At 31.7% G+C, this 14,451-nt stretch overlaps 1 protein-coding gene across 1 annotated transcript; it reads right to left on the minus strand.

Moving 5' to 3' along the window:
* Positions 1–8,253: 8,253 nt before the first annotated feature.
* On the minus strand, positions 8,254–9,115 carry LOC6053401. Its single transcript, XM_001869460.2, has 2 exons — positions 9,022–9,115; positions 8,254–8,955 (listed from the first exon to the last, which is right to left on the minus strand). Exons 1-2 carry the CDS (start codon positions 9,034–9,036, stop codon positions 8,467–8,469), a joined length of 504 nt encoding a protein of 167 aa, XP_001869495.1. The 5' UTR covers positions 9,037–9,115; the 3' UTR covers positions 8,254–8,466.
* Between the last annotated feature and the right edge of the window lie 5,336 nt (positions 9,116–14,451).

Below are 14,451 nucleotides of genomic sequence, written 5' to 3' on the forward strand. Positions count from 1 at the left end.
TATAAGCCTACGGTATTAACTTTTTGGCCAATCGCAGTTTTTCTCATAGTTTTTAGATTTTTCTACAACAAACAATTTACAACGTTAGTTTTAACCTTGCTGGCCTCCATAGCGGCACTTTTTGGTCTCAATTTTGTCATATTCGGAATCCTCGGACAATTTCACGTAAATTAGAAGTATTAGAGTTGTAAATTTGATTGCAAAAATTGCCATTTAGAATGAATTAAAATATTTTTTAGAAATTTGTTGAATTAGGGGTAAAACAGGTTTTCGCCTACTTGATACAGCATTTGACGTATTGATCATAGGGTAAATAAAATCTATTTCTTTTTTCAAAAAAGTTTTATTTAATTATTTTTTAAATCAAAATTACAATTCCAATACTTCTAACTAAAGTGAAATTGTCCGAGGATTCCGAATATGACAAAATTGAGACCAAAAAGTGCCGTTATGGAGGCCAGCAGGGTAAAAACTAACGTTATAAATTGTTTGTTGTTGAAAAATCGAAAAACTATGAGAAAAACTGCGATTGGCCAAAAAGTTAATACCGTAGGCTTATAGTCCATGAAATTACCTATCTTTTGACCTACGGGAGTATGGGTGTTGGATGCTGTTGGAAAAAGATATTAAGGTTTTAAAAAAATCTATTTTGACAGTAATTTGCAAAAGCTAATAGAAAATTTCAAACCAATCCTGGATGTCTATGGCACATTTTGAAGTGCTTCAAAAGACCATTCGAATGCATCTAAGAGAGTTGGAATTGATGAAGTTTTACGGAAATGCGAGCAATTTTAAGATTTTTTATGTTTTTTTGACATCAAACTTCAAAGCCCGTTTTACCCCAATTCCCTTTGTCGTAGAGGGCTCATATTTGGCATGAGTTCATCTCATGCATAGACAAACAAACGCTGAAAGTTTCATCCAAATCGGAGCACCTCGATACGACCTGTTACACATTGATGAAAAACTCGCTCTTAATACCAACAATACTAAAACAGTGAAAATACCCAAAATACCCGATACCCATGTTGCAAATTACAACAATTTGAGTATTTTCGAAAAATTTGGTATTTTGTGAAAATTTTAGAATTCAAAAAAAAGTATACCAAGCTTTGCTTTGTTCTATACCCACGCTGAAAATTATAAAAAATGGATATTTTCGGAAAAATACGATATTTTGTTAAATTTTTAAGTATTTCCAAAAAATACGGTATTTTGTGAAAACTAAAGAATTTTATTCCAAAAATACTAGAACTGTTAACAAAAACAATCTAAAACAGTGAAAATGCATACAAAACTTCAAACCGTTTGATATTGCAAATTATTTAATAATTTGAGAATTTTGAAAAAAAAACGATATTTTGTGGAAATAAGACCATTTTATTCCAAAAAATCTGAAACAGTGCAGTGCATGAAAAATTTTAAATCATTTGATACCCATGATGCGAATTATTTGAAAATTTGAGCAATTTAAACAAATACAATATTTTGTGAAAATTTGAACATGTCTTTAAAAAACTGTGAAACAGTGAAAATGCAATCAAAATTTCAAATTTTTTATACCCAAATTGTAAATTATGAAAATGTGTGTACTCTAAAAAAAAAAGTATTTTGTGATTTTTTTTGTATTTTCGAAAAATACTGAACTTTGTGATATCTAGAACATTTAATTCAGGGCTGTGGAATCGGAGTCGGAGTCGGAGCTGGAGTCGGTGAGGTCGGCTCTTTTTGGAGAGTCAGAGTCGAAGTCGTCAAAACTCGGAGTCGGAGCCGGCTAAATTGTATGAGTGGTAAATTTCTGATAGACCCGGAGTGGGATCTGGAGTCGGAGTTGTCAAAAAATTTAATGTAATTTACGAACTTATTTATAGAATATTTGTTGTAATTCAGGTTAGTTCCCATTTTTTTTATTGAATTGCCTGCACTGCGTTGACATTTTTTTGCTTAATTTATTTTTTTGGTTCAAGATATTTATCAGATATCATGATGTTTTCGAAGCATTTTTATTGTGAGAGCTTTCCACTCTATCAGTATTTATTAAAAATAATTATGTTTTTAAAACATTATCAACTATTATATCAATCTTTTACTAGGAACGCAACATGCTCATTTTGTATATAAATAAAAACAAATCAAAGTGCCGAGCTGAAAACATTTCAAGCTGAAAAAAATATCGAAAATAAGTTGCAGTGTAGCTAGTTATTAACATAAAAAAAATTAATGTAAATTTAAAGTAATTAAATAAAATATTCCAATTTATCAAACAACAAAATTTAAATTTTCTCAGAGAATTGTTGTGCTGAAAATGCGTTTTTTAATATTTAAATTAAAGATTAGGTGTCGGAGACGGAGTCAGAGCCGGACTCAACAAATTTTGGAATGCTGGAGTTGGAGTCGGCTAGAGTTGGTAGGCCGAAGTCGGAGTCGCTTGAAATATGACCCGACCCTGTAGACCTAAATAAGGTTTTAAACAGTTTCATCGTTAGATATCCTTATAAATAACCACTCATTCACGCACAAGAAGTTCATAACTTCCCGAAGCGTTTATAATTGCCAGTAAGTGCCCTTAATTTATCATCAATTTTCTTCGCTCCACCCTCTTTGAACCTGAAAGCGATCGCTCCCTCGGGAAGAAAGATTAATTATTATCTCCGCCCCTCCCCCTTTTTCTTTGCACTTCCACTTGAACCTGACCTCAAACTTTACGCAGCTGAACGACTAAGTGCCAGGATCGATCGGGCCACCATCAGGCAGCAGCATCATGATCAAAAACGTAAAACTCTTTCCCATTCCAGAGTAGTTTCACAGATAAACAAACTATTTTAATGTTCTTTCTCATACATATTTTGGAGATGATGTTTTTGATGAAGTAAGTTTTTTTAATTTATATGATTTCTATTAAAAAAAAAATCAAATAATTTTTTAAAATCTAGAGGTTAACATCTTAAAATCTGTGCCACTAGCCGACCAGTAGCAGTAGTTGGACGGACGTGTAATCGATTAAATTTTATTACTTGTGTTCGCCACCGTTCGAGGGGGCGCCACCAGCAAGTGAGCAAGTTAATCGCGATGCGTCGTCCCACCGTGGCGTGGTGGCCGGCTCGAAATGGAAATCGGGCCCGTTCAATAAACCATTTCTTACCCGCAATTTAACCTTAATGGTTTGTTTGATTTGGCCTGATGTAGGTGCTGCGAGTGTAAAGAGGGATTGTTTATGAGTTTTTCGATAGTTTACTGTCTCGAAAATGCCATTTAATACAATATCTGTAATGGAGTTTTCGGTGCAGAGATGGGCTTTTATGAGTCTTTAGAGGGAAATCTCGATTGTAATACAGCTGAAAATTCGACAGAAATTAATTTTGATCGATGTCTTTGAGCTTGCCGACAAAATTGAAAATGATTGGTTGATTTATGAGAAATATAAGAGCATGTGGTTGGAATCAATTCAAACATAGAGCACTTGTTAGCAAGATTGAGTTCTTTGATTTCAACCAAATGATATATTGTTTATCATTTGGAATTTTTGAAACGTCTGATTATTTAAAAAATAATACAAAAAAAAACAAAAAATGACAAAAATGACAAAAATGACAAAAATGACAAAAATGACAAAAATGACAAAAATGACAAAAATGACAAAAATGACAAAAATGACAAAAATGACAAAAATGACAAAAATGACAAAAATGACAAAAATGACAAAAATGACAAAAATGACAAAAATGACAAAAATGACAAAATGACAAAAATGACAAAATGACAAAAATGACAAAAATGACAAAAATGACAAAATGACAAAAATGACAAAAATGACAAAAATGACAAAAATGACAAAAATGACAAAAATGACAAAAATGACAAAAATGACAAAAATGACAAAAATGACAAAATGACAAAAATGACAAAAATGACAAAATGACAAAAATGACAAAAATGACAAAAATGACAAAAATGACAAAAATGACAAAAATGACAAAAATGACAAAAATGACAAAAATGACAAAAATGACAAAAATGACAAAAATGACAAAAATGACAAAAATGACAAAAATGACAAAAATGACAAAAATGACAAAAATGACAAAAATGACAAAAATGACAAAATGACAAAAATGACAAAAATGACAAAAATGACAAAAATGACAAAAATGACAAAAATGACAAAAATGACAAAAATGACAAAAATGACAAAAATGACAAAAATGACAAAAATGACAAAAATGACATAAATGACAAAAATGACAAAAATGTTTTTGTTTTTGTTTTTGTTTTTGTTTTTGTTTTTGTTTTTGTTTTTGTTTTTGTTTTTGTTTTTGTTTTTGTTTTTGTTTTTGTTTTTGTTTTTGTTTTTGTTTTTGTTTTTGTTTTTGTTTTTGTTTTTGTTTTTGTTTTTGTTTTTGTTTTTGTTTTTGTTTTTGTTTGTTTTTGTTTTTGTTTTTGTTTTTGTTTTTGTTTTTGTTTTTGTTTTTGTTTTTGTTTTTGTTTTTGTTTTTGTTTTTGTTTTTGTTTTTGTTTTTGTTTTTGTTTTTGTTTTTGTTTTTGTTTTTGTTTTTGTTTTTGTTTTTGTTTTTGTTTTTGTTTTTGTTTTTGTTTTTGTTTTTGTTTTTGTTTTTGTTTTTGTTTTTGTTTTTGTTTTTGTTTTTGTTTTTGTTTTTGTTTTTGTTTTTGTTTTTGTTTTTGTTTTTGTTTTTGTTTTTGTTTTTGTTTTTGTTTTTGTTTTTGTTTTTGTTTTTGTTTTTGTTTTTGTTTTTGTTTTTGTTTTTGTTTTTGTTTTTGTTTTGTTTTTGTTTTTGTTTTTGTTTTTGTTTTTGTTTTTGTTTTTGTTTTTGTTTTTGTTTTTGTTTTTGTTTTTGTTTTTGTTTTTGTTTTTGTTTTTGTTTTTGTTTTTGTTTTTGTTTTTGTTTTTGTTTTTGTTTTTGTTTTTGTTTTTGTTTTTGTTTTTGTTTTTGTTTTTGTTTTTGTTTTTGTTTTTGTTTTTGTTTTTGTTTTTGTTTTTGTTTTTGTTTTTGTTTTTGTTTTTGTTTTTGTTTTTGTTTTTGTTTTTGTTTTTGTTTTTGTTTTTGTTTTTGTTTTTGTTTTTGTTTTTGTTTTTGTTTTTGTTTTTGTTTTTGTTTTTGTTTTTGTTTTTGTTTTTGTTTTTGTTTTTGTTTTTGTTTTTGTTTTTGTTTTTGTTTTTGTTTTTGTTTTTGTTTTTGTTTTTGTTTTTGTTTTTGTTTTTGTTTTTGTTTTTGTTTTTGTTTTTGTTTTTGTTTTTGTTTTTGTTTTTGTTTTTGTTTTGTTTTTGTTTTTGTTTTTGTTTTTGTTTTTGTTTTTGTTTTTGTTTTTTTTTTTGTTTTTGTTTTTGTTTTTGTTTTTGTTTTTGTTTTTGTTTTTGTTTTTGTTTTTGTTTTTGTTTTTGTTTTTGTTTTTGTTTTTGTTTTTGTTTTTGTTTTTGTTTTTGTTTTTGTTTTTGTTTTTGTTTTTGTTTTTGTTTTTGTTTTTGTTTTTGTTTTTGTTTTTGTTTTTGTTTTTGTTTTTGTTTTTGTTTTTGTTTTTGTTTTTGTTTTTGTTTTTGTTTTTGTTTTTGTTTTTGTTTTTGTTTTTGTTTTTGTTTTTGTTTTTGTTTTTGTTTTTGTTTTTGTTTTTGTTTTTGTTTTTGTTTTTGTTTTTGTTTTTGTTTTTGTTTTTACTAAAGAGGAGAAGGTAGTTATTTGACGTCTTTTATTGTTATGAAACCTGAATAAAGGTTTTAAAAGCACTTTCTTGCACTTTTCAATTAATTTAGACTAATGAGCTGCCATTTGTTCGCCTAAAATTATTTATGCAAATTTCGCACCCCACAATGGCGTTACTTTTCGCGTTTTACTTTCATGTTGTGAAATTTTTTCCACCATTGTCCCGCCAAGTTTGCTCGTTATCACGATGTCCTTTGCTATCTGGTTGGCTGTTGCGTCATTAATGCTTCAGCCTCAACTGTTCCACGATTCATCCCGTGCAAAAGAGTTTGCCATTTCTTTCTTTTCTCTTTTTTTCAATTTGTCCATCGCCGTAAAATGACCTGTTTCGATGATGCTTATTATTTCCTTAAGGGTCTTTTTTTCTCCCTCAACTCGGCTTTAACTGGTTTTTCTGCCCAGGTTCATTCACGACCGCAATTAAATTTTACTCGCTGAGATTATTACGCGAGGCAAACATATTTAAAGCACCTTCCCCACAATTACCTTCCTCACCTTAGTGTGGACGAATTTTTTTTAATGGCTTTTAAACATACAGATAAGTCGCAGCTCATTTCCAGCAGCAGGACGTCAGAAAAGGCGCCGCCGGAGTCAGCTCTCCGAAAAGTCAAGATAAATTTATTCCCTGCGCCCAGCGTGAAACATAATAATAATCGGCGATTAATATTCATTTATGAGTACTTTTTAATTTATTTACGATAATGACCCGTTTTGGAGACCTGACTCTGTGCGGGGATTTCGGTGGAGATTCAGTGGGTCAAATTTTACGCTAAAAGCAGTTCCAGAATGATCATTGAATGACGATTTATGGCTTACTTTGGGCAGGACTGGTTTATTTCTTAATAATTTAACCTGCTGGGGATCCTTGAGGTTGAGGGTTATCATTTCAGGAGGGGGGGAGGCCACCGACTGAGTAATGGGTTGCACTTGGGTGTAATGATAAAGGCTGAAAGAGTGAGATTGATTGATCACTTTAAGGGTTTTTATATTTAATTATATGTTTACATTTTTTTTAATTTCCACTTGACCTCAGTGGCGAGTGCTTTGAAAACTGGTTAAGTATCTTTTTGTATAACTTTTATCAAACTTTTTAAAGTTAATAATTTTCAATACGGACTTATGGGAATCCAAACTGGACCGAATGGAACAAATTTGGCATTAAACCATTCATCCAATTTCGAGGTATAAGAGAGCCATTTCCTACACTCATAACCATGCCATACACAGATATTTGTTCAGAATTTGATTCTGATTCGATATGTTTACGTGATGATAGGTCTAGGATGCTTCTTGAAAAAATAATTTTTCGGTTGATTTGAGTAAGAAAGACAAAAACAACAATAAGCTGCTTGAAGTCTGTAAGAGCCTTCTCACCACGCAGTCAAATCTGCCCGTAAAAGCTCGTTTATGCTTCATTAAAATTCACATCAAAAGGGTGTTGCTGTTCATCCCCTAGGGGTGTGCCATATTTATGATGTGTGATACTTGCTCAACTCATTTTCGAAAAGGAGTTTTTTGTCCTGCTCTGGAGGGCGTTTTCACGTGTCGAACAAGCCATTTTTTATTATTGTTATTTTCAATGGTTGGAATTAATCTGATCGCAAAAAGTTGAGCATATCGTAATAGCAAACAAGCTGATGATGATCACAGAATCAGCTGCACATTAACCATTATGGACTGACACAATTTTAATTGGTTTCGATTTTTAGCCTTGTAATCGATATCCTCACAACATTATCCTTCCCATGAAAAAATAAGCTGATTTAATAAACTGACCTCCAACCAACGGAAAAAACCACCGATAAAAGCTACAATTAACCAGCAAAACCAAACATTGGTTAACCGCAAACTCCTACCTTTTCCCATCTCGATATCCCGGAAGGGGGGTGCAATCGACAGAGTTTGATCTTTCTCCCAGAAGCCCCCCAGCGTTACAAGTTGACAGCCAGCTCAAGCGATTATTCATCGGACGATAAAATATTTCTCGTTTGTTTGGGCTCCAACTGTTTTGGGGGAGGTTGAAAATGTTTCATTTTTGTGTTTTCCTTCGAAATATGGTGATGAGTGAGAAAATTCGGTTAAGCAATCGAAAAACGTTGGCTTGGAAATAGCCAGAAGGTATGCAATCGTTGATATTGTCTCAATCTGTCATCCGTGTTGCATACACATGAGGGACATTACGTATTAAAAAGTGACCTTGTCACAGACAAACAAGCTTGAAATCCCTCAATGCAAAGTTCATTGGCTAATTCGAATGAACGGAAACTCACCACAGCAATTTTGAATTCACCACAGTCCACAACCACGCGTTTGACAGTTGCTTGAACCTTTGTGCACACACTACCAAAGACGTAGTGTGCGCGTTCACAACTAGATGGCTCTAGCGAAGAATGATCAAAGGATTTTTGATAAAAATTCTCAATGATTTAAGTCTGTTTATGTGTGGATTAACTCTTCAAAATAACCGTTGACAACAATCACCTTCTTCTCAAACACTTTTCTTTCAATATCCGAACAAAATATCACACATTTGCTTCAATATGAAAAACATCCCGATTTATTGATTAAATTAACACTTTCTCGACAAACAGTCTGACGTCGGGATTCATCTTACAAACCTTACAAGACTACTTGGGCTTATCTTCCAATTATCAGTAACTTATATAGATCATATTTACACAGTGAGCTGCCTCGAACTTCGAAAACAACCCCCACAAAAAATTAGCACTTCCCCTAGTTCTGGACACCTCGGTCAAAGATGCATCTTGGAGATACACATGCCCTGGGCCGACTTCTTGAACACGTCCGCCAACTCCATAATCTCCTCCTGGGTCATCGCACTTTGCTTCCGCTTCTTGAACAACTCGTTGTAGTTCAGCTCCAGCTCGTCCAAATCGTCCTCATCCGAACCGTCCGAGTCGCCACTCTCCCCGTCGTCGTCCTCCAAGCTATCGCAGCGGGTCATAATCCGGCGCTTCTCGTCCTCCGAGAGCATCATCTGGTGCAGGGACTTTTTGTGGCACACCATCTGACTGCTCTCCAGGTTGTACGGATCCACGCGGTGGGTCAGTATAAAGTGGCAGTGCAGGTCGTCCTCGTTCATGAACGCTTCGTTGCAAAAGCCGCACCGGAACCGGATCGAGTGGTAGTGCTTGATCCGGTTGTGCGTCATCAGGATCTCGAACGTTGAGTACCGCAGCGAGCACAGGTCACACACGAACTGGATCGAGTCGTTGAATATCTGAAGGTTGAAAAGTTGGGTAAGGTTAGTTACGTGTGGGATCAACCCGCTAGTACAAGTCACTACCTCAATTTCCGACATTTTTCGCGCACAATTGATCAACTTTCTATAAACTTTTGAAGCTTCACTAAAATTTGTCGTCTAACCGTTAAGCGATTCGACCATCAACTGGTTTCGCTGCACGATCGGTGATTCCGAGGAAAACTTTCATGTCTGATATCAGGCTCATTAGCACCAGTTTGCGAAAAGCTGCGATCCAATCAAATCACCTTTTTTCGATGCATATAAATATCTCGAACATGTACTGGTCACCTAGTGAAGTTCAAGTCAATGCTGGAATATTCCTCCATGATCGCTATCGATCAATATTTGATCAGCTCAAACTCTCTTTACATCGACTGACGACAGCAAAAAGGTTAAAAATAACCGTTCTATTTATAACCTCAAAATCGAACGATCCACTTCCATTCAGTTGACCAAATCAATTATCTTTCATCAATTAACCCACACTCCTCTGTCACAAAAATTTACATCACAGCCCGTGATTTGTGCAGAATCGTCATCAGAGTGTGTTTATGTTGTCGCAAGTAATTTGAGCGCTGCAAAATGGCTGTAAACTTTGCGAAAAGAATATCCACCCGCCGGTTCGATCCACGAGGGCGAGATATCGGAGTTGATATCGGGTTTGAGACGATGGGAATAACATGTTGTTGTTGTCATCCGCGGGGACTTTTGACCCAGTTGATTGTCCCACAAGACGAGCCTTGAAAATGTTGTTTGCAGAGAATTTGCGTCAATTGAGATGGGATGAGATTTTGGCAAAATAAAGGATATTTTTGTTCAGAAATGCGTCATAAAAAGCACACAATAAAAAAGAATACACGGCGTGTTTTCTGGGCAACCTTAAGGAGAAAAAATAGTCATCGCTACTTTCAAATGTGTCTTATAGGAAATTTTCTCAGCTTTCCAATGCTTCTAAGAGCGAAATGTTTCATCGGGAAATTTCTGAGATATCTCTATTTTAAGTTATTTGTTTTAACATCCTTAATCATTTATTGGAAACTTTGAAATAACAGTTCAGGAAACTTGTCAAATGATGTGTTTCATGTGTCATTTACTCATCAAACTGTGCAAAATAAGACAAGAAACAACTTTGTAGAAGGTTGCAAACCGCTAAACATATCGAAAATAAAGTTTTAACCGAATTTTTGAATATGTGGGATTTATTCAGGAATTAAAATCATTACACTGCATAAAATATTATTTTCACAAGAACAAATAGATTGTTACATAATTGCTGTGTACAAATAACACCGGTCTGCTCTGATACAGCTTGGAATTAGCTGCTGCAACCGAATTTTTTACAGGTTTGAGGTTGATAGGATATTAAAAGATTTTTATGGATAAATATCATGTTTCCTTAATCAAACATTAACCAGCTGCATAGATACAAAACATGTTTAATACTCGAAATTTAACTGCAAACTACCGTTGCAAGCTTTAGGAGAAATACTTTTCATTAGTATGAAATGATTGTTTTAGTTTTTTGTATTTAATGATCAAAGATTTACCGATATTTTATAAGTTTATAAGACTGTCATCTTCAATCTCATATTTAAAAAAAATATTTCGTGATTTTTGTTTAAATAGTTTCGAAAGAAAGTTTCTGTTGGATTTTTTTTGTTAAAATAATATTTAAAAAAAAAATAGTTTGTGACGGTGTTTTCAGCATTCTGAATTGGAAGACTCGAGTATTATTATTACTTTTAAGTGCATGTTCAACAGAAAACATTTTATAAAATTTTATCTTTATTTCATACTCATGAAAATATGACTTTTGAAGCATGCAACAGTAATATGTAGTACAATTTCGATTTTAAATCATATTTGTATTTATGTTCCTGGTTAATGTTTGCTTAAGAAAATGTCAAATTTATTCATTAAAATTCAATAATACCATTAACAATCACAAACCTGCCAAAGTTTCGGTTGAACATGCTAAATCAGAGCAGACACGTTATATTTGTACACAAAAAATATGTAATTATCTAATGATTCTTGTAAAAAAAATATTTTTACACTGTTTTATGATTTTAATTTCTGAATAAATCCCACATATTCAAAAATTCGGTTAAAACATAATTTTCAAAATGTATAGCGGTTTACAACCTTCTACAAAATTGTTTCTTGTCTTATTTTGCACATTTTGATGAGTAAATGACACATGAAACACATCATTTGATAAGTTTTTTGAACTGGTAGTATAGAATTTAAAATAAATAATAAAGGAATTTAAAACCAAAAACTTAAAATAGAGATATCTCAGAAATTTCCCGATGAAACATTTCGCTCTTAGAAGCATTGGAAAGCTGAGAAAATTTCCTGTAAGACACATTTGAAAGTAGCGATGACTATTTTTTCCTGATAAGTTTGTTCTAGAAAACACGCCGTGTAATAATGATCATACAGTGAGCTTTTTTCTTGAAAGAAAGTTTTACATGCAAATGTACATGAATTACAAAATTTGAAAATTTATGAAAAAATGCGGCATTTAAGTCTTTTGGACCTAATTGAAGAATAATCTTGATAAATATAAATATCTTGCAAATGTTCGAAATTATTTTGAAGTAAAAGCACCATAAAATAGCTTGTTTTACTTGTTGATTTCGTTCTGCCTCAATAATAACAGAAAAAAAAGAACGAGCTTTTTGAAATTATCACAGGGATGGAAAAAACGCAAAAAAAGTCTATTGCACCACTAAAAATTATTGAAAATTGATTTTTCGAAAATGATCAAGTTTTGGGGCTTTGGTGTTTTCAGAAGAGTTGGAACTGGGCATCTCTTGGTTTGGTTGAAAATTAGGGTGGTTCACGATTGGCGTGATTTTCAACATCTAACTTTTCAGGAATATTTTGGGATTATTTTGTCCTCTAGAAAATTGTTAGTCCTGTTAATCCAAACAACTTTGACCATGACATCACATTTTTATCTCGCAATCTACGCCTTCTACGACCAAATTTAGAGAAAGCATCTGAGCGAACCTTAAAAAATCAGTTTTTGAAACGTAGCAATTCAGGGTAAAGTTTGTTACATTATCATATAAACCCAAAATATGCCAAAACATTTAAAAATTATTTATAAAGCATTTCGTAATATTTTTTATTTTCTGATTTTGACAGTTGGGCTTGAAATTTAAACTCAGTTTATCTCAGTTTTTGCAGTTTCGATAATTTAATACTCAATTGATGGTTCGATAACTGTATCCCAAACTTAAATATCATTTTGAATTTTATTTCAGTGCTGATTATTCTATTTATTTTAGTGGTTTCAATTTGAATTCATTCAAATGCAAAAAAAATTTTTTGGATTTTTTTTTTGTTAAAATATTGTTTTTTTTGCCATTTGAAAAAAAAGTTTTTTTGCCTTGTTATGGACCCCCTTTTCCTATAGTGGACCCGGGTCCATAATCCGATTGTTATTTTTATACCAAATTTAACCGATATTTGATGTTTTGATGCATGGTGTAGGTCTAATGATAGATATAATGAATAAAAGATGGATTTTGCTCACTTTTCATTATAAACAAATATGTTTTGTTAACAAATTTAGCTTTAAACAACAAAAAACTTAACAGACATTTAAAAACATTTATTTCCGAAAAAGATCAGAGAAAACGTTTCGAAAACCACTGTAAACATAAAATAATTTAAAAAAAGTAATCTTGATGCAAATTTTTCCATATTAATTACATAAATGGTTGACCGAAACTAAATAATAGATTTGTTTACAGTTGCTGATAAAATCACGCATGTTTATTTTTAGAAAAATGTGTTGTTATTGATTTATTATTATAAAATATCATTTCAAACTGTATTTATGATGCTTCAGTTAAGTACAATCAACTATAGTTTTGATTAATTATAAATTTTCACGGCTTCAGCATTTTTGGTACTTTTAACATGAAAACAGCTATATTTATACTCATAATTGAAAAAATATGCGTTTAGGTTGATAACAACAAGCATTTATTGTATGTTTTAGAGAAACTTTTGCTTGAATACACAGTTTTCTTCATTTTTGAAGATGAAATTAACAGGGGTCCACTTTTGGAAAAGTTTGGATTTCGTTGTCCTATATTGGACCCCCCTAATTTTTGCTCGAAAATGGCAGTTCTTCGCTTTATTTTAGTAAAGATCCTTAAACTTACATAATTTCGACTTGCTGAAATTAAATAATCAGTCAAAAAATGATTGGATGGTTAATTCAATTATAAAATATAAATGCAGTTTTGTTGTGAAAATGCTAGTGGCCATGGCTGATTTCAGATGTCGAACTCAAAACACTTATTTTGGTGAAAAGGACAATTCAATGTCAGTCAACATTGTTTTAAATGATGCTGAACATGCCAAATAAAAGATTTGTAGACAAAAACATGATTGAAATTGTGATTTTATTGAATTTTTCATCAAAAACCCATCAGAGGGTCCACTATAGGAAAGGGGTCCACTAATGGATAACGTACCCTACGAATTTCTATGCTTCTATTAAATTGTTTTTTTTTTTTAATTGACCTTTTCTAGGAGGAACGATGTTCTGAGGATTCGTTAATTTTTAGAATTCGGTCATCAAATTAGGTTTAAATTTATGAAATAATTATTCACTGCAGTAAAGCTTATTATTTTCAGAACAATGACTCTTTTTACGACCACAATAGTTTAAAATTGATTTACAAAAAATTAAAAAAAACTTCGCGGCCTTTTATGATAAAATTTATCTTACTAGACAGCTTTTTCTGAGAGGACAATTGTTGATACATCGTTAAATGTTGTCTTATCATTTAAAGTTTTTTGAATTAAATTAACAAAAAGTGATCAGAAATGGTTCGTATGCGTGTTTATCATCACTCTACCGTCACGTAAAAAACATCAAAATTACATCAAAATTGAGTGCTTACTATTGGTTTTCTAATCTGTTTGTGGTCTTATTTTTATGAAAATAATATTTTGTGAATTTTTATGATTTTCCAATACCTATTTGCTATAAATAAAAAACTCAATTTTTAAGTGAAAATACTGCAATTTTCTTATGTTTTTTCAATAAACATTCAATGGAAATTTTCGCCGAGTCTTTATTTAAGATTATTTAAATTATTTTAAGGTAAAATTTTGGTAATAATATTTTCAAAAAGTTGAAAAAGTATCTTGCTGAAACCAAGCTAAGAATGCAAGATATCGTCAACTCGGGTTAATCGGGACTACAGTCTGAATAGGGACAGCAGTTTTTAGAGCACTCAACAGCTTGAAATATGAAAACCGCATCACTATTTTTGTTGTTCTGTGTCTGTACTATTCGAAACTAATCAAAAATTCCCCACTATTGTGCAGTTACAATGCTGAAACAACTGTCTCAATTCGTCCCATGTGCCCCGTTTCGTCCCAAATGACGGTACCTAGTTTATTTATTAATATTAATATTATTTTTTTCAACTGCAGGTT

The sequence above is a fragment of the Culex quinquefasciatus genome, chromosome 2 (assembly GCF_015732765.1).
Source record: "Culex quinquefasciatus strain JHB chromosome 2, VPISU_Cqui_1.0_pri_paternal, whole genome shotgun sequence".
Taxonomy (NCBI): Eukaryota; Metazoa; Arthropoda; class Insecta; order Diptera; family Culicidae; genus Culex; species Culex quinquefasciatus.